Raw genomic sequence first — 21,087 nt, forward strand, 5'->3', positions numbered from 1 at the left:
CTTCAAAGGAGATAAAAAGAAAAAATCTAAATTTATTTCCTCAAAAATTAAAAAAAATATAATATATACCTATAAAAAAAACTAAAACGCAACACAAGACTTATCAGCTCTTTTACTGAACGAAAAGTGAAATTAGTTTGCTTGAAAACATCAGAAACGCATTTAAATCGCTTTAAGCCTCTCTATGAATTGAAGCAGAGAAAAAATTGGTATTTGTCTCGCTCAGTGTGGCCTACAAAACGCTTTCGACTAGTTGAAAACGAAATTGGTTTGCCGGTTGTTAGAAGTCACGTGCGTGTTAAAGAGTCAATGAAGGCACAATAAACGAAAAACTTAAGGCACAAACCTTTTGCCGTTATTTACATAAACACATGCATACATTTACATATATTTTCATGAGTACATACTAGATACGTAGTTAGCTACTGAAGTAGCGTAGGCGCAAATCAAAGCAAACGTTATAAAATAAACAAACATGAATAGAGAACGAAAAAATAAGTATCTATATGTTATATACCATATTTGCAAGTACATCAAATTCAAATAATATGTACATTTGGTACAAATATCGAGATATCTTTAGAGATGTGGCGCGTTAACCCAGAAAATCAAATCGGCGAGAAGGCACATGTTCAACCAGTTGAGGTCTATCCGACTTCTTTCTTGGTAGTACTATATATGTAGATTTTACATGTTTTTTAATTATCTTGTGTGGCCATAAGTCCAAGCTCGCGCAAAATAATGCTATTTGATCAAGTTAAGGCTTAAAAACGTCGACTTATTACGAGAAACATTCGCAATCGGTTTCAGATACTCGTGAGAACTCTGACGTAAACTTTTCATCCGATTCTGGACTCTAAAGCAAGTGTTGGAGGTGCGGCAATGTTCTCAAATAACGACAGCTCTTCTAAATGAGATACTGAAAAAGTAGATTTTCTTTTTCTAAATTTTTGAATTTCTAATTTATTTTTTGTTTGATTTGCACTTCAATTTATTTTTTGTTTGATTTGCACTTTTAGTGAAACTCTAAGAACTAAAAAATTTTAACTGTAGAAGTAGGATTGTGCCAGAAACTGTCAGAATTGTATCAAGCGTAGCCCAGTACAGCCGATTTGAAAAATCTTATGAGCGTGAGCTCTGAACTATTTAAAGGAGTTTACACATTTCCTGAAGGCAAGGTTTGATGCAAGGATGATAGATTACAAGGCTTGACTATGCGAAGCAAAATTGTGAGAGTAATTGCAAAATTTTGCATTTTGTAAACAAACTACTGCCATAACCCTGATTACGTCAGCAAATCAGCTGACAGCCCGTTAATGGTCTGATGTTGGCCACATCTTTGCATTCTGTGCAACGCAAGTTTGATAGATACGTTCATTGGCTCAAATTCCTAATTGGCATGCGAAAAGTTGTTGTATCTTGGGATATGAATGTCGCTCTAAAAAATTATGTCTAGACTGGAAAATACTCTTATGCTTTTCCAGCGAAAAACAATGTATCAAAGAATATCATAAGATATAATACGAGAAGAAATTAAGTTTATCGGTAAAATTATAGCTTTTAAAACAGTGTTTCAAAGACTAAACATCGTTGGATTTACCAGCAGGCTGAATAAGCTGGGACCTAAGCCGACCAAATTTATCTTAATTTTTTCCCAATTTCTTACATAAATTAAAGGTAACAATCAAGTCTAAGTTCCGGTGGAATCGTACAATATATCTCCAGCTGTTGATTTTAATAGCATCATCTAAAAACCTAAAAGACAACAATATTTCGTTTTTTTCTAATCTTTCCTGGCGTGTATAAAAACAAATTAATGAAAAAATTAGTTTCCTATTAATTACGGCAAAAAATGCTTCGCCTTAACGGGTTAAGTTGCTGCTATCAAATACATTCATAGTCTATCCAAGTCAATGGCTGGTCAAAGTGGAGAAATTCTGACTGCAAGTGCATGCAAAACAAATGGATGCAATGGAAAGGCACCAAAAAAAAAAATGTAAATAAAAAAGCAAACAAAACACGCTTGCCTTGTTGGGCCATACATACAAATATGGTAATCGATTCGTGAAAATCACTTCTAGTCACACTCTGCTATTGTGAGCGATTGCAGGATTTTTATTTACATGGTTTCTGATTCGAATAGTTTTGTTCGGTTATCATCGTTCCTATTTGAATCAAATACACATTTACTTGAGTTTGATCCTCAGAAATCTGATATTGCCCCATTTCATTGCATATTATGGGAAACCTTTGTAAAGGCCTAAGTGTTATGCAGTTTTTAGGTAGATTTCCTTCAAACTCAATTAAAAAAAAAAAAAAAACTATCTGAAAAAAAATTTTAAGGATGACAAACATCTAGTATACAATTTTCTGGCGATTTTGGGTACATGTCTGAAAATAGATGTGAAATTATTTTTAAATATCTTTGATTTCTGATGCATTTCTCTTTAAGTCTTGTCTTCTGAAGCCAGTTATGAGCAAGTAATCTGCCATTTTTACGATATTTTTTAACGACGAAATCTTAAGTATGTCCGAAAGCATTTTCGTAATAGCAGTAAAGTGTGTACAGCCTTCTCAAATGTTTTGTGTCACCGTTAAATGTGGTTGTTTCAGCGAAGCTCTCGGTACAGTGAGATGCGATACCTTTCTTACTGATAGCTAGGCGGCGGTAAAATCCATCACAAAGCAGTCGACAACCTCTCTTCACAAGATGCCTGAGTTATTTCACCTAAAGGTAACATGGGTTTCTGGTCATTGTGACCTTGAGAGTAACTGCAGCACCAATGAACTAGCAAGACTCGGCACCAAGTTGACTGAGCACACAGACAAGGCATATTCTTACAAACATGTAAACTACTTATTTTTCAGGAAATTGTAAAAGCAACGAATAAAAGATGGCGTAATGAAACCGCATGCAGAATCGGCTGACAATCAGTTATGACGGTTCACTGCCTAATAGGCACATACCACTAGAGGATGGGCGTGCAAATACCTGTATCATACATACATGACTTCTACAGAAACTGTCTCGTACCTTCTGTGCCATTGTCCTGCTCTATCCAGACGTAGATTTACCATTTTAGGTCAACAATTTTTTAATGAATTGGAAGATTTGAGTACTGTGGAAATCAGGGATCTTTTAAAATTTTTGAAAAGTACACACTGGCTTTATGAGAAATAAGGACAAGTTTCCCACGCGGCATCACAACGAGCTATGAGTCTGAGTGTGCCTCACAGTGCACAGCCGCTTTAACTTAACAACCTGACCTAACTCATGTTTCGTCTCCAGCAGGTTTTCAGTTCATAAATTCAAAACATGTTAAAAAATTCACTTAATCGCCGTACTTCTGAAGCACTCATCAGCATTCTGGGCACTAATCTTTCGCTGATAACTAAGTGCGGACTGTAGGCATACCGAGATACCAATGAAATAATTCAAAATGTTCGTAGATGCTCTACACTCATTTCTGCGACTTGTTGCCTCTCAATTTACCTTCCAAAACAAGCTTTTCGAATTTTTTAAATTTATCTGAGAACTTTGCTTTAATCGTTGAATCTGAGCGTGTAAGCCGTCAATAATTCACTCACTCATTTTTAGAATAGTCCATGGTTTTTCTAAATCATTGTTTTTTTGGACAAAAGTTCACATTAATAGCTGGAAGAAATTTCTTCCTTTTTGTTTGTCCTTGCTTAGTGGAGAACTTAAGTATGGCACAAAATTAAATTTTCTCTATAGTTGATGTTTTCTTCTTGATTGAAATGTTTGTGCGTCGATATCTCGTCGAAAAAGTAATAGTCTAATTTGAAACTTGGTATTTAGAGTAGTGCCAAGCATAAGAATATTCCCTCACCTCTTCATTCTCGGATTGCGAAAGTTTAAAAACATTCAATAATATATAGCAAAGCACTTTAGCCTCTGAAAATGAATTTTACTACCGTCTTAACTTAAACTTTCCCTATTAAAGTGAGTACTATTAGCATTTTTATCATTTTTAGTACTATTATTACTACCAAAAGCGGCCGCCGTAACCGAATGATTTGTGCGTGACTATCATTCGGGGGTACGTAGGTTCAAATCTGTAATCCAGCTAAATTATAGAAAAGTTGTTTCTAATAGTGGTCATCCCTCAGGGGGCAATGGCAAAGCTCGGTGTATATTTCGGCCATGAAAAAGTTTCTCATAAAAAGTATTTGCCGTTCGGTGTCGGCTTAAGCCGTAGGTTTTTCAATTCGTAAAACAGCATTAAAACTCACGCCACAAATAGGAGGATGAACTCGGCCAAACACCTAATAGAAGTTTATTCGCCAATTATTTATTTATTTTTATTTTAAGTAATTTACTGCTGAAAAATAATGGCATTGCAAAGCCAATAATAATTACATACCTACAATCATTAGTTCAACAGCAACGAAATCGACTGACACCAAATGCGAGATAGAAAAAATAAAAAAGCTTTTAATTGTTTGGACACATAAGCCTTAAATCCAAATAACGCCCAATTAAGCATCTCTATTAATTAGTAATTTTTATTGAATCATTATGTTCATTGTGAATTTCTGCAAACATCAGAGCTTAATCAACTATAACTAGAAAATATTCTGCAAAATTAGCACAAAGAAAGCCACTTCAATGTAACTCGAAGTTGGTATTTTGATCGAACGCCGACAGCAATAGAAAAACACAGCTGCGGCAACAACCAACTCATTCTACATTTTGTTCTTGGGTAAACTTTCTTGTTCTAAGCATGATTTATTTTTGATTGGCCATTGATAGAGGCGAAAGTTCCACTACTAGCTGACTAATGCCACTTGTATGTGACCAACTATCTATCTATCTATTGCGGTCGTTGCTTACAATACTTTGTATGTATGGTATGTATGTATGCCATTACTGAGACAAAAAGTTTTGCTGCAAACCGCTAGCTAACACAGAGCGATTGGATAAATGTCTAATTGTTCTTTGTGCCAATTAAAATTCTATTCCCTCGGAAGAAGTGTTGTAGTTGCCGCTTGATTGTCCTCACTGTTATTAAGTTATGTTATGTTATTTAACTGTGAATGCTGTTACAGCCACTTTCTGGCATAACGGTGAAAGAACTAGCTTGTCGTTTGACAACTGAATAAAATTTTAAATGTAATTTGTTCATTAGATTCTGCAATTTTAAATGTAATTTGTTCATTAGATTCTGCAATGTGACAAAAATTTGTTGGTGACATCAGCTAATTACACAATAGTTACGCAAACACTAATAATTATGGAAGAAGATGCCTTGCCCACTAACTCTACCAAGGGCATGTAGTTCAGAGGTTCGGATTTTATCGAAAATTTCTTGTATGGGAGAGAGTTAAAATATTCCGTGATCATTTTAAGCAAGTAATTTTACGTGGGGTTGTCGCAGATGGAAAATTCGGACAGGTTTAGATAAGTGCGTCCAATTGACTTCAATTCTTTTGTTCTGGCCTTACGCTCGTTTTGTGAAATTGTTGTAAACTCGCCTAAAAGGGGAGGTAGCGTAAACTAGCAAGCAAAAAAGTTTTTTGTTTTACTTCTTCCAGTCCAGAGCTGTATGAACGCTATGAAGTTTATCGCGAAGCTTAATTCTAATACTATGGCGCACAAGAGCCGTTGAAGTTGGCTCCGACCTCTCCATAAGGACGGCCCTTCGAGGAGTAACATGGTGGTTATGGTGAACCCCCGTGTCCGGTGCACACTACTCCCGTATCGGAATATAAGTGAAAAGATGCCGTTCGAACCCTGGGAGAATGTACATGGATCAGTCACCATAGCGATAAACTCAAAGAATATGGGAGTATCCATGGCTTAAGTCTAGTCGAACACCTCAATCTGATTGCGGCACGCCTAGCGAGTGCCATTAGGTTACCAACAAAACTGGTTTTGTAATTGTACTATAGCATCAGAATATAACTCTAAGCGAAAGGTCGATGGCGCCCTAGCATTTACGCAAGGCTTCTTTTGCTTGTATATTCAGCTGTTCAATGCTGGGATTCCACGTTAGCTTTCCGTCAATGATTAGCCCCAGGTACGTCACTTTGTCAGAGAGCACCAATAGAGCCACCCTGTTGAAAGAAGTTAAGCAGGGGATGTTTATATCTTCTCGTGAATAGGACGAACTCCGTCTTGTTATAATTCATCGACAAGCCGCAATCTGCGGCCCATTTAACAATTACTTTTAGGTAACCCTGCATCAATTAATGCAGAGTGTCCATAGATCTCGAAAATATTAAAAAATTAAATTAAGAAGTTAAAAATAAAAAAAAAATTGCTTGATATTCCCCTCCTTTAACTATCAACTATATTACTTTATTGCCTTTCCTTTTGTCGCAATTCATGACCTTTGGGATCGTCACTATCCAACACGCCCCTTCTTTCAGTATTTTAGTTCATTCATCACTCTTCTTTGCGCCATTCACTTTTCATTTTCTCATATAATAGTTAACTTTGGCATCACGTAGCGTGCGTGTGGGCGACAATCTCAACCACAAGCAATAATTCAACGATTTTATCAGTCAACAAGCCAGAAAATTAGCCCCACACTCATATACATATATGTATATTAAATATGTATATGTATATACTTTTGTATAGATACATAGCTCTGTTATTTGCGATGATAATCGCTTCAGTAACAACAAAAAAAAAAAAATATGAGACGTGACGAATTCGGAAAGAAAGTGAATTGAGACAGCAAGAACCCCGCTGCCAAAGACCTGCACCCTCACATTTTTCCCACCAAAATACTAACAATACAGAAACCTTCATAGCGTCATGTAACAGCAGCGTTTTTAACGTACAGCGGGAAGATGAATACTGCGTGTACTGAAGTCATTAGCGACTCTTTGAGACAAGTTAGACGAACATGAGGGATCTTTTGTGATTTTCAGAATCTTTCATTTCAAGTTTAGTTCGCGCTTTATAAATTTCCTCTACTTTCTCAGGTGCTGAAATTAATTCACACGCTTAAAAGAAAATAAAGACATAACAACGTTACAAAAATTCATACAACATTTTCACAAACTTCATTTTCTTTTGATGCTCAGTCTTTGCGACATGCTAATTTTCCTCGACATAAAACTCAAAACTGCTTTAAATTAAAGATTCATAGTTGTAGAAGTTGTGTATGGAAAAACAAACTATGGTAGTAACTAAAAGTATTTGGTTGGCCTTTTGTATTACCAACAATGTATTATAACGGGAAATTCTTTTTGTCTTTTGTCTTTGTGGTATTTGGCCTGTGGTGCACCTAAATGCTAAAACGCTCCCGTCTATCTAGTGAGCCATTTGAGGTCTGCAAGCTAGTGACACACTTTACTAGTCATCTGTATGTCTATGCGAATATACTGACCACAATTGGTATCTCCAACTAAGTCTGTATGGTTTTGTGTCTGTTACAATCGATCAACTTGAAGCTGACATTTTTTCACATTATTATCTTAGTCACGGATTACCACTGTTTTTCCTTTGCAAGATTCGTTGTGATGATGATCTTAGCTTTGTAGTAAAAAAATTTAAGAAATACTTTACAGAAAAAAGCACAAGAATAAAGCTCAATGTTACGGGCAAAATGTGTAGTCGCAGATCAGAAGAACTTTCTTTGAAATATAATTTATTATTTATCGATTTATCTTTCCAGTGAATTCTCGTATACAACTGATTTTATATACGATTAGGAATAGGAACGCTGCATGATTTAAAATTCTACAAACTATTATTAACTGTTTCACAAACCTATTGAGAATAGGAGAGTTGGCAAAAGAAAATGAAGAATAGCTGGCGCAGCGCAGTTATAACTTCTTTAACCGTCTTCAGTTTATCATTTCTCTGCTCGCTATTCTTGGGCTTTGCTCGCTTGACGAAAAATGTACATGTGAAAACAAGAACAAAGTTATGTAGCAGTATTCACATACATGTGAAAACAAGAACAAAGTTATGTAGCAGTATTCGCCATTAGCGAGTATGGGTATTGCTGCCAACATTTTTTTATGATACTCGTATTCGACAAGTGTCCTTACATACGACAACTTGTAACTTGTGAAAGATAGGTTGTCGGGAAGGTTGTTGAAAGGAGGAAATGGATGACGCGGTTTGTGTTCTTTTTCTTTTAAATGTTGTTGTAGCAAACAAAAAAATAAATGCAGATAACTCGATTAGTCGATATCTGAACGCAGCCTTACTAATATTCATTAAGTGCTTCCAAACAAATGTCAGGTTTGGCAGCCCTTTCCAGTGCTGCCAATGTATGCCCATTTATGCTAGTTGCTTCACCCATTTGCTATTAGCTAACATATGGCGAATTGAAGACGGATTTTATTAGTCAGAAGTTGAATGCTGTAAATTGTCATATAGTAATAGTTAGTGCTAAAAAAGATTCAGTATTTAAAAACGTTTTTTTTTTTAATTCAATATTGAATGACCAAACTACTTAAATAACAATAAGAAATATTTTTTACCTTTTAATATTATTCACATACATATTTATATTAATTTTTTTATGCCTCTGAGGAAAGTCATCGGGTTGCGTATTTTTTAAATCCAACAAACTTGAATAAAAAATTAAATACCGCTAAACCATTACATGCGCAAGCAGGTCTTTGTTATTTTAATTAAAAAATACATATTTACTCTTTCTTTAATCGCCGCAAATAGCAGCGGCCTATTTTTATTATTGTAAAGTTTTTATTGCTATAAATTTATGTATCTCTGGATTCTAAACAATTTTCCCCTTCCATCTCTTTTCAGGTAAGCCAAATGAAGCCATTTTACATAAGTGTGTCGGCAATAAAACATAAATACTATTGTAGTTTTGTTGTTGATTGGCACAAGCGAGACAAAATGTAACATAGTAAAATGAATATCTAGGTATGTTAGTATGTTAATATCCATGTTTCTACAGGTTCTTTCAAGTAAGAGTTTATTTTCCAAATGATCTGTTTATTAACATATTTGGGCAGAGGGTCACGAGGGTTGTGTATGACAAATGTTATTTCCACGCTTTCACCCATGAATCGATGTCTGTCACAAATTCTAAACATTCCACCAAATGTGCCAATAAACAGAAAATATATTTCTATTCAAAATATTTGTATTTAATTTGAATTTAGAAAATATGCTTATACTTGAAAGACCCCTATGTGTGTAAGAAAGTCAATTTGGCCGACGACTCCGAATGGACAGTTTGTGAATTACAATTGGGTGAGTGTGACTTGTTGGCCAATCTTACGAATGACAATAGCAACAAGTGGAGGAGAACGTGAAGCATGCCACCATTACCATGACATTTTTATTAATACCTAGTTGCAACAATACAGCGGGCATAGAGACGAAGCTGTGTGAATTAATGGTATTCCATTACAATTGTGCTGCGAATTTTCTTTCGAATGGCGCACAATTGCTTTAATGACGATGATGATGTTGACGTCGCCGCCGAAGACGAGTATTGGCACTAATATCCAATGAAGTGAACGACAAGAATTGATCCAAGCGAAAAAAAAAATATGTAGGAGATGAAGCAGATATGATGCGAAATGCTTCTACTATATGCCGCAGTCTGTGGTTTTTGATGGCATTTGGTCTGTTGCAGGCAGAATGCATGCTGCATATAATTTATGTGGCAACGACCACTCCTCCACCACAAATGCCAATGGCATTGACCATAGAGAAGGAATGAAATTTATAGGTCAGTAGTAACGAATTGCAAACCACACTTCTATATGAAAGATAAGAAAGTTAAACAAAAACAAATATGTATGCGACAGACAACTGTAAAGACCAAAAGAAAAGTAAAAAAATATTCTTAATTCATTTTAGTAGCTACTATGGTCTTCTATGTTGAAGATGCGAAAGATCACCTACATATTGTCTACGATGAGTTGCAAGTAGAAGATGCACAGTTAATTTTAGCCCAGATTGAATCAAACAAAAGAAGTCTATGAGGAAATGGGTGTGTAATAGTTTTAACTTATACCATACATATATAACCGAATAAAGCACTGTACTTTATAGGAAGGAAACTTTACAGCGTAGTCCACATAAAATGAAATTTAATGAAAGAAACTAAATCCGGTTTGGTGCATTATTGTTTTATGAGGTTAATACAGAGTCAGGGTAAGGTAATATTACTCCGATTCTACCCCAATATATCCCTAAATCATCCGGTGACCTTTTGTCGATTCCAGAAAGTGCGGAATCGGCTATACTTGGCAACATCCAGCATCTCCGTGCACTTTGTTCAACGAGTGTTGGTCGAGCTGAAAGCGAAATTCTGGAGGTGTTCTGATTACTCCACCTACTTTTAGTAGCTGTGCTCTACTTTTCTCCCCAAATTGCGAAAATAGGGAACCAAATAAGGCGTGCACTCGATTTTCACAACTCTTGGCTCAGTTCCTTTCCTTCCACAATCGTCTGCTTTCGATAGTTTTACAATCTTCTTGCTTATGAAATACGTAATAGTAGTAGCAAGAATATATTGTGGGTTTATGGTTCTATCTCACAAGTAGTTTGGACGATATTCATCTTGAGAAATTGGATCGTTTCGAATTGTTTTCCGAATAATATCGATTTTTAGCAATACTCAACAAATCAAAGTTTCAACTGTGTAATCTACGAGTAGTGTGTTCTCCTTGCTTCTTAAAATGTAGCTCGCAAAAAGACGGTAGTCTGGCTGGTACCGACATAAACACCCTTACAAGGTTTCTCAATCTCACAGACTGGATATAGTCGTCTTGGAATAACCCGTATAATTTGCTGGTAGCGAGCATGCGACAACAAAACGGTGAGGAGCGCTAATTAGATTCTTGGTGAATCACTACTTAAACCAATGAACTAACCTATAGGCGAATTAGCGTTTCCTGCAACAGTTTAAAAGAATGGGCCTATGAAACAACTAATACGATCATTCTTGAAAGCTTCTTCTGTTTTCTTCAATATGTTCATCTCCGGGACGGATAATCCAAATCTGAAGTGATTTTCATTTCATTTACCCTGAAAATATTACTCTGCAGATTACATCGGCCAGATGGCGCTCTTATCAAGATATTTCCAAAAATTATTTTTATAATCCGTTTTAATTCACGGAATATGAATGACGCTCTGCTTAAAGGAAAGGCTAGCTCTCCCAGCATTCATTTATTAAATCATGTTGATATAATAGCGAGCCTAAGAAAAATAGCACTTTCTTTGAGACAAGTGTTTCCATGCCTAAATAAAAACAGCAGCTGGGATGGTTGATAGAACCTTCGGAAGTCTTCGGCGAAATGATCAGACCCTAGGCGGTGTTACGATCCTTTTGTTTTTGTGGAGAGTTTAGGAAGACAGTACCAGTTGTAGCACAGCGAATAACGATCAAGTTAATAACTTGCAAGAGTTCGTTTTTCTTAAACTCTCAGCGGTATGATGCTTTATAGTTTATCTTCTTTTTAGTGCCAGGAATTCTTATATTATGTTACTATTTATGTGACTATTTACGTTACTACTACGCTGGTTTTATATTTTAAAGTACCCACTTAAACTCAGCTATTAATCGGCAGGTAGGTAGTACTCTCACGTTGCGCTTCTATCACTGCAATGATATTCCACTTCAATCACTTTCTATCTGCTGCACTTCACATGCGGTGGTAACCTTTGCATAGTCTTTATTCGTACAAATAATGCCACATCAAAGCTTGATAATCCTGTCTAGCAACTTTAAGAGTTCTTGACATCCTAACACAGAATTTTCAACGCAACCGATCAGTTGCATTGAGTACGATTTTTAGTGTAATAAAAAGTCTTTTTAAAATTTAGTTTGGTTTGACAGTTGACTGATGCATGATTTGACCGTTTCTTTTTTATCCAAATGTTCGATTGAGCCTTAATGTACTTTTTTTTATAAATTATTCCGGATTTTGTTGCACATACATATATAACTAATGCCCTAGGCGTATGTTTGTCACTTTTATTGGTTAGCTGAAGTACATAAATACTTTAATGTAAAAAAGCCGCAACACCGTCGGGGGAAAAATCATCAAAAATCGATTTTTTGAACCTTGCACAAAGTTTGACATTTGGTTATACAGGGTGGGCCATATAGCGTTTGCTTTTTGCACCACCTCTTTTTTGGAGAATGGTAACACAAATGACATGTCAAATGTGTTCATAATTTACTTAAAGGTTTGACATTTACGAAATGGGACGCTATACGCTTGAACAAAATTGGGAAATATTGAAAACCTATTTCCAAAGTGGTGAGTTTTCTTCTTCTTTTCCGATTTTCACATCGGTGGCTACGTCAATAAGCAAAATTGTCGGATTTGGGGCTCAGAAAATCCACAAGTTACTGTAGAGAAGAAAATGCATCTACAACGAGTCACTGTTTGGTGCGGTTTTTGGTCTGGCGGTATCATCGGGCCATTTTTTTTCGAAAATGAGCGAGGAGCCACGGTTACAGTAAATGGCGAGCGTTACCGTGACATGCTCAACGAGTTGTTTCCAAAAATTGAAGAGGATGACATGGACGACATTTGGTTTCAACAGGACGGTGCAACTTGTCACACTGCCAAAGTTACACTCGAACTTTTGGCTACCGTTTTTGAATTCCGATATCAATTGGCCGCCTCGGAGCTGTGATTTAAGCCCGTTGTACTATTTTTAGTGGGGAGCCGTTAAGGACAAATGCTATACGAACCCTCCAGAGACGATTGATGCTTTAAAACACGAAATCGAAGTTGCCATTCATGAAATTGGAGCTCAAACAATCGAAAGTGTGCTAAAAAATTGGGTTGATCGAATGGCCTACTGGAAAGCCAGTCGTAGCAGTCATATGAACGATATTATTTTTCATTCATAAATGACAATGTTCAATCTTCAAAATAAAAAAAAGTTTGAAAAAATATTGATTAGTTTTTTTTTATACCCGATTCAAAAAGCAAATTTTACATGGCCCACCCTATAGAATATACCATATATTTATAAAAAAATAGTTTTCAGTTTTATAATAATCTTCCTAGGGAGATAACTTCATTAAAAATTGAACGCTTGTATAGCATGCTTGTATATGGCAGCAACCGGAGTGGAGGTCAACATTTGTTCGGTTGAATTTCAAAAAACTCCAACTTATTTACATTAAATTACTTTAAAGTTTCTAAATAAATGAATAAATAAAAATACTGAATGGACTGAGCAAATACGGGTTAAGACTCAGATTTCGAAATCTCGAAAAAGTCTATACTAAGCGACGACCGTTAATAGAAAAAATCTTTCGGGTGTGACGCACAAACCTAGCCGTCGACGGCCGCCGCATTACGTGATACGATTTATTTTTTTGTGAAATGGAAAAAGAAGAATTTCGAGCACCAAAAAAGCATCATTTTGATATGGTTGTTACAAATATTTCAGCTCTGAACATGCATACATAAATAGCTATGATGACCTTGTATGAAATTAATTAAATTGTATTAGATTGGTTTTCTTTTTTCTTGAAGAGCCTTAGTTTTTGTTTTTATTTATTTAATATTCTTTTAATATTTTCAGGGCCGCCAACACATTCAAAATAAAGTATTATTACCTTGTTTTAAATGTTTTTTTTTTAGTTTCTCTGCAACTCATTACTTATTTTATCTAAATTTGAATAACTAAAGTATAATTGTATAATTATGGTATAATTTTTTGGAAATTGTTTTTGGCATCAAAAAATGGAGTCTTATCTGATGCAGCCGTGGACATTTCCGAGGCAAAGCTTACAGCCACTTCCTGAATTAGTTTTTCAAGAGCCTTATAGAAGTATATATGTAGCGGACCGTTTTATTTAAAATCGATATATGCGTGTGTGCACACGTACTTGCTGGTGAATAGATGGTTGCAGACATACCATAAGTGAACTCTTGCGACGAACATGTCGAAGTGGCTCCATCAGGGTTCACAATCCATCCAACAGGAGCTTTGCTTAAAACTAAGGGTATACTTGGCTGAAGTCGAAAGCTGTTAGCTATTTGGAAGAGTATGCAAATTAATCATTTTTAACCAATTCTAACTAAAAGTTACGAAACATTTTTACGCTATCTCCAACTCGGCTAGTGTTTCAAGTCTTCGTTGCTAATTGTCTATTCTCTATAATTATGTTGAATTCTTCTGCATTTGCGCATACGAATACATACCAAATATATACACTTTCGTTCACATACTTAACCCGCTTTAACTTTTTAAAAATATGAGCAATATTTTTCATGGTAAAATTTCTTTTACCGATCTCTTCTGAAGAGTTCATGCTACTCTTGCTACACTGAATATATTTTTAACGCAGAATTTAATACAAACTATTATCGTAAATTTTACAAATGTCAAGTAAAGGCGATACAATTTTGGTACGAATCTTAATCACAAAAGTGGTAGCCTAACAAAAAAGAACAAGAAAAAGAACTAAAATCAGTTCACTTAAAGTCTTACCTGGCGGTTGCGCCGAAAACTTTGTAATCCAGGTTTTAAACTAAAATTTAATGGGCTTTAAAATTGCATATCCATATGGTTTTAAAGATTCTGTTTGAAAAATTTAAAATTTTGATGATTTTGAAATTTGCTAAATTTTTGTGAATTTCTTTCAAAGTTTAGAGCTTTGATTTAAAAGGCCTTTATTATGCAATGAACTATATTTCTATAAAAAATTCACGAAAAAAATAAGCTGAAATATACTGCGAAGATTGTAAGATGATAAAGTGACTTAATTATTTGAGCACAAGTGTCAAGTGTACATTCCAAATACTCATACTTGTATAAAAGAGAATGTACGCATACATATACAGTATGCAAGAAATGTCTGCGCATAATGTGTATAATACTCGTATACGGCATTGCCACTCTTCTCGAATCTATGTATATCAACCAGTAACAAGTACTTGTCCTCAACTATTCCATTACTCTTTTTTTTATCGATAGGCTATTACCATTGCCGTTATTCTACCAGCGCAAACTGTGTTTTTATTAGTACGTTTATTACTATTGCTATAGTTATTGTTGTGAATAGCAAATCTGCACAATTGTTTGTAAACGCATGCCCATAAATAAGTGTGTGTATAAGTGGCGTATTTTATGACAATTGATTTGCGTTGCAAGCACCAGCATTAAAGTCATACACACATACATATGTGTGCATATATACATCATGGTGTGTGTATGAGTAGGCATTCATAACTTGTATTCTGCTGCTCTTTGCTTGAAAGGCCACGAGCTCAATGCAATAACCACAATCAATTCCAATAACAACTATCATGAAAATACAGCAATAATAGAAAAAAATGCAGTTGTACGACTAGCTCTTGTTGTCGCCTGTAAAATGGTTTTCTTCTGTGCAACAAGTGGCATTCACCAAAAAATTGTGTTGTTGCTTCCGATATTTGTTGTACTTATTGCTGTTCAGACAATCACTGCTCGTTGTAGTTACTGTTTTGTTGCATTGGTTTGCCATTTACTGTTCGTTTTCACCGGTAAAGTTGATCTCATAATTTAAGCTTACATACACATCTACACACTTACGGGCATCCCCCTGCAGTAATGCCTTGTACAGTATAAAATAGAGCCGTTTTCCTCGCAGGCTTTTCTTTTTTCTGCAAGCAGTTGACGAACGTTAGGTGTATATGCTCGATACCCTCTGAATTTTTAGTCGCTGTATTGCTTTTCGATAATCTGGCAGTACAACGTTTCAAAAGGTTATCCATATGTATCAAAAGGTTATCCATAGGTATCAAAAGTGCTGCTGCTAGGCTGCAAAAGTGCCATAGAAAAGTTTGTCATGATCGAAAATGTAGAGCTTCACAGCGTTCTAAGGCAAATTGGGTCGATGTATGTCTAGTAAGTACCATCCAGTAATGGAATACTAAAAATAGTTCTATCAGTTATCTTCTGCAGCTATCTTCTTCAGCTTTGCTCGCTTCTACTTTCTTACTTTCATGACTATTTGAGCCAGCCAAATGTGTGTTGGTAAAAATATAGATTTTCTGTATGATGATCAGCTCGTCGACAGGTAAGTTCAGTTTTGCCTGATCAACTAAAAAGCGTGATCCAAAAATATCGAGGGCTGCACGGTTCCAGAAATCGTTTCTTCTCCTCCTCTTTGAAACTTTTGTAACTTTTTCGAAAAGTCATATCTTGCATGTCGAAAGGCTTTCTGTGCGTTATTTGAGCTCCGGTGTTTGTACTTATTTTGTTTTGTATTTATTTATTATCATAGAGTAGGCATGGCGTGTCTAACTTTATTTTGATCTCGTTAGCCTCGGACTTATATGCCGCGCTTTTCAGTGTATGGCGTATACGGCGCCTTCCTGTGTTGATCACGTGTGGTCGAACGATCTTTTGGGCATCACAAAACTTCATATCTCATTAGTTGTTGGGATCTGAAGCTGGTATTTTCCATTATTTTCATTTTCATAATTTCATAAGCATTAGCTGTATGGAGGCTGATGCGGTGGAACCATGTTCTTTTAAGCTGATCTGCTTTCGCAACTCTTAGATCTACACATTTTGTCCCGCCCTTTTTAACTAAATCTGTAGAGTTTTTAGACAGTTTACAAACACTTTGCATTTTATTTTCGCAATTCCTCACTGCTCCCCGTTTATCTATTTGTATACTAACGTGAAAGCTCACAGTGGCGATCCAATGTGAGAAGTCATGAATTGATAATAAAGTTTCAAAAACTCAAACAGAATGCTCAACAAGAATCTGCATAATATTTTATACAGTTTTCCATGTCACTGATACCTGGAACTCCAGTGAGGTTAATATTTGAGAAGTCAAAAGTTAAAACATAAAAATTTTAAGCAAGCTCATAGGTAAGTGAAGATTTCTAAGTAAACACGGTGAAAGCGAATAGTGCCAGGAAGCTTATTCTATTCATAGATTAGTGGATATCAAATACTAGTTTTAAAATGAATATTCAAGCAGGTAATGCTCAATTTTCTTTCTGACTGTGAGTATTTAGCAAAAAGATCTTTCATTTACAATAACATTTCATTTGCCGAACAGGTGGCTGCGTATCTCAAAGCTCATTCCAGTAGGAGAAAGTGTTTCCAAGAGTCCTTCGAGTCACAAGGCTCAGTAAATTTATCAAAAAGTGTTTAGCCGCACCACTTTGCAGTGTGATAACAAACTTTAAGACCTATAAAGTTCGAATAAATAAAACCGTGAACGAGGTTACCCAGAAACTCAGGTAAAACTCCTTGCATTATCCCTAAATTCAAGCAAGGTATTTCTTTGTTTTTTAGAAGTTAGACGAATTCTTTAGTTGATGAAATTTAGAAATTTACGAGCTTCAAATGGGGCAGAACAATAGCACACGGAATATTTTTAGCCACTCGATTATCTAACTAACTTTGTGTCTGCATGTGAACAGCATAAAACACTGATCAGTATCGAAAGTTCACCGCGCCTCATCTTTTTACATGGCAATATTCCAGAAGGATTCTACACTCGATCTCACGCTTGCATGTTCGAGAAAAGTGGCTTTACTACCTTATTCTACTTGCTTGTTTGAATGTGATTTCATTAGATGGTTGAGTATAGACCATCAACGTCAATTATCAAATATCCGATGATTTAACAAATAAGAAAATAGTTTTTTTTGTTAAGGCGAGAAAATGTCGTTCATGATAGGTATTGTTAGTGCCAGGATTTCCGAATTCCGCAAAGAAATTCGTAGTCAGGGCTTAACATCTCAGTTATCCCAAACTCTACGTTAAAAATACTGAAGACATTAAGTAGTCCACACTGCGGCGATACGATAACTGCATTTAAATCAAAGAGGAATAAGTAGCATAATCTGGCTTAAGATAATTTTATGGGAAGAAGAAAATTTTTCCAGAGACATATAATATTTTTGTTGTGCTGTCAGAATGTTATGCCAAATTTCTAAGGTCCAAAATAAGCAGCGAAGTAATAAAAAATTTTCAAATTTAAATTAAATTCAGAATCTATTCTTTTTTTAATTAAACAATGTCCTAGGGTATTAAAATTTATACACAGCTCGTTTTCTAGTATAAATTTGTTTAAAAGCAAATTTGTTTTCGGAAGCACCTTGGAGTTTATAAAACATTAAACGTGTTTTTTCCGAAACTACGGTTAAATTAATTTAACACTGTTGCGTGCATTGATATGAAATTTTACTGGTACTTCGCACTTTTTCTTTCCTTTTTCTAAATTTTCCGACAAACTCGTCTGCTAGCTTACATCGCCATCATTTTGCGTTATAATGATAAAACATTTTTTTAGTTACAAATGTTTATACTTGTGCTCACATAATTGGGTCACTTAATTTTTTACAATATTGTCAATCCCTAATAATTTTCATGCTAAATTCCGAACATCTGCTTTATGTGGAAGAACATTCTCAGGAAAGTATAAGAAATATTGTCAAATATCAACGCTATTTTTGAACGATTTCAAACTATCCCTTTATTATACATAATAAAATATGTAACATAGCCAGCCTTTTCTAAAGCTGCTGATTCAAAAGTTGGCATTCTGATGATCATTTTTTCAAACTTATTAAATGTTTGAAAGTTTTGCACAAAAGGTCGATTTATAGGGGTTTTCCATAATTCGGCATGAAAGATATTTGCGAATATTGTAAAAAGATGATCCAAGTTTATTATGTGAGCACTAGTGTATCTCTCAAAACAAATCTTAGTCGTTTTTTATACTCCCAAAATACTCCCCTTGTACTCACTATATCTACTTCCAATCCGAGTAGTTTATATTGGACAAGAGTATAGTAGTATAGTTTTATTTATAAATCGTTAAAATCAGTCATTTTCGAGCGTTGTAGTGATGTTACCTTTTAATTGAAATACGTTTCTGTAACATTTGAATTAAATTAAGTGAATTGAATCCTAAGTTCCTGAATTGAAATTCGGATATTATTTGCACTCGTTTTTGCACAAAAATTCGATTAAACCAGGTGCGTATTATTGCTTTTGCAAAGAGCTAGAACATCATGTGTTTTTTTTTTGTGTTTTTTTCTTTTCCGTATGTGCTGCCTTTCTCTTCTGAGCATTATGGCTTTCAATTATGGCGTGTATGGGTCAAAAACAAAAAAAGTGGCTGAACTGGATAATAAAAATATCTCAATTTTCCGAAAATATATATACAGCCGACCATAACAACGTAATAAATATTGCTGTACTTGTGTAAATAAATATATCTGAAAAAATAATATTTTTTCTTTTCTTATCCACGCCAGACATCTCCGCCAATGTCTGATTGCTTGAACGCTTGACACCATTTCACACTTAAACTCACGCTAGCAAACGCTTTTCCTACTTACTTGTAATATCGCAAGTAGCACTCAGTACCGCCCCGCGCTTACAGTTACAATCAAGGCCCCAACATTTTTGTACCTACTCACCTTATCCTTATTGCTGACGCCTTGCTTCTGCAGGTAGAATTCTTCGCGTGCATTATTCAGGCTATCAATTAACGCCGACGTATTGACTTGCGGCTCGTAGTCCATGTCATTGTTCGCATTTCCATAGTTGTTGACCAAGGTAGTGGTGATCGGTGTGGAGGAGTAGGTGGACGTTGATGAAATGGACACTGTGGAAGCAGCAGCAGCAGTAGCTGCAGCAGAGGTCTTATCTGTGGCAAGCGTTGCAGGCGATGCCACAGACACTTTATGCGCCTGATACAAGGGCGAAGAGGCTGACAGCGGCAACTGTGGAGCCTGTGGTTTCTGGTATTGCAATTGTGGCTGTTTCGACTGTTGGTGCTGCTGTTGTGGCCGTTGGTAGGCTTGCAGTGGTTGTGTGGTAGTAGTGGCCAACTTCTGCTTATTGCTGGCTGTGTGTCGGTGTATTCCAGCAGTAGTGCCAGGTTTTTGACCACGTTTCGTATTGCCCGTTTTAGTAATACCAGCGGAGCCAGGCCGCTTTGTGGCGCGCGTTTTCGTCAATTTACCACTAGTGGTGAGTGTGCGCTGACTACCAATTGTGGTAATGCCACCGTTCGATTCCTCTGGCTCGGCTCTTATTGAGGCAGCAGCAATATTATTGTTAGAACGTGCTGCAACAAACTGATCATCGGCATCGGTGGCATCAGTAAGCGGATCGCCAGTAGTGGTGGGATAATCCACACCCGATGTGCCACCTGCTAGCAAACTCTCAGTTGTGTCCTCATTTTCGCCATTTTCTGTGACACTCTCCGTTTGTTCAGTATCGTTGTCGGCGCCATCAGCTGCATTGAAATTGTATTCCGTTGTGGCTGATAAATCGCGTGCAAAGGGAGTTTGTGCCGTTACTGCCGCCTGTGCAGCAGCCAATTCGTCCATAGAGGTCTGCAGTTGCAAGAGTGTAGTTTCGTCCAAAACTAGCGTGGGGTCCGTCTCGGCTTCGGTATTAGTTGAAGCTTCTGTGGTTATGTCTGCACTTTTAGCTGCCGTTTCTTCGCTGCTGCCAGCATTAAAAGCGGTGGTTGCTGGTGCATCGTTCGCAATGGGCTTGGTTGATGCTGTGAGGCGCTCGGTGTCGTCTATGTCCAGCGACTCTTTGAGGCGTGCCACCCGCTCGACTATGCGCTCCAGCATATCCTTTTGCGATTCCGGCAAATTTTTCGTATCCAGTGTGAGTAGTTTATTGTATTTTTCGATGTTCGCTTTAACCGTTTCAATATCGGCCTGAATTTTGGCGGGTGGGGGAGCGATTGTGGGAAAGTCGCCGGCAGGTGGCATGTAATGCGTGCGTGCGCGCCGATTACTATAACCGACCAACTCAATGACGCCAGGATAGTCGGCATTTGTAGCTTTGCAGAACTGCAGTAGGACTATGAGGCAGGTGGCGGTAGCCAGTATAGCCAGAGGAGATAGTCGGGAAGATCTCATTGCTGTCATATTGTTTGTTTTTAATATTTGTAGAGAAGATTTAAGTTGGATGTCTAAGGAGAAGCACTTTGTTATATAAATTTAGATTTAAAAAATTTAATTACTTTTAATTTTGTTATGCAGTTTTAAATATTTCTTTTTTTATGTATGAAAATAAGTTTTTCGCATAGGTTGTTTCTTAAGTATCCTTGCACTTTTATTCTTTTTTTTATTATCTTTAAAATTGTATGTTTTTCA

The 21,087-nt window shown here is 36.2% G+C and overlaps 1 protein-coding gene across 1 annotated transcript in view; it reads right to left on the minus strand.

Annotated features, from left to right (window-relative positions):
* LOC129240346 (uncharacterized) overlaps positions 1–20,850 on the minus strand; it is a 107,958-nt gene extending 87,108 nt beyond the window's left edge. Inside the window, exon 1 of the mRNA XM_054876099.1 lies at positions 19,384–20,850. Within this exon, the coding sequence (XP_054732074.1) occupies positions 19,384–20,850 (1,467 nt within the window). The remainder of the gene's footprint in view (positions 1–19,383) is intronic.
* Between the last annotated feature and the right edge of the window lie 237 nt (positions 20,851–21,087).

Source organism: Anastrepha obliqua, chromosome 3, assembly GCF_027943255.1.
Source record: "Anastrepha obliqua isolate idAnaObli1 chromosome 3, idAnaObli1_1.0, whole genome shotgun sequence".
NCBI classification, from domain to species: Eukaryota; Metazoa; Arthropoda; class Insecta; order Diptera; family Tephritidae; genus Anastrepha; species Anastrepha obliqua.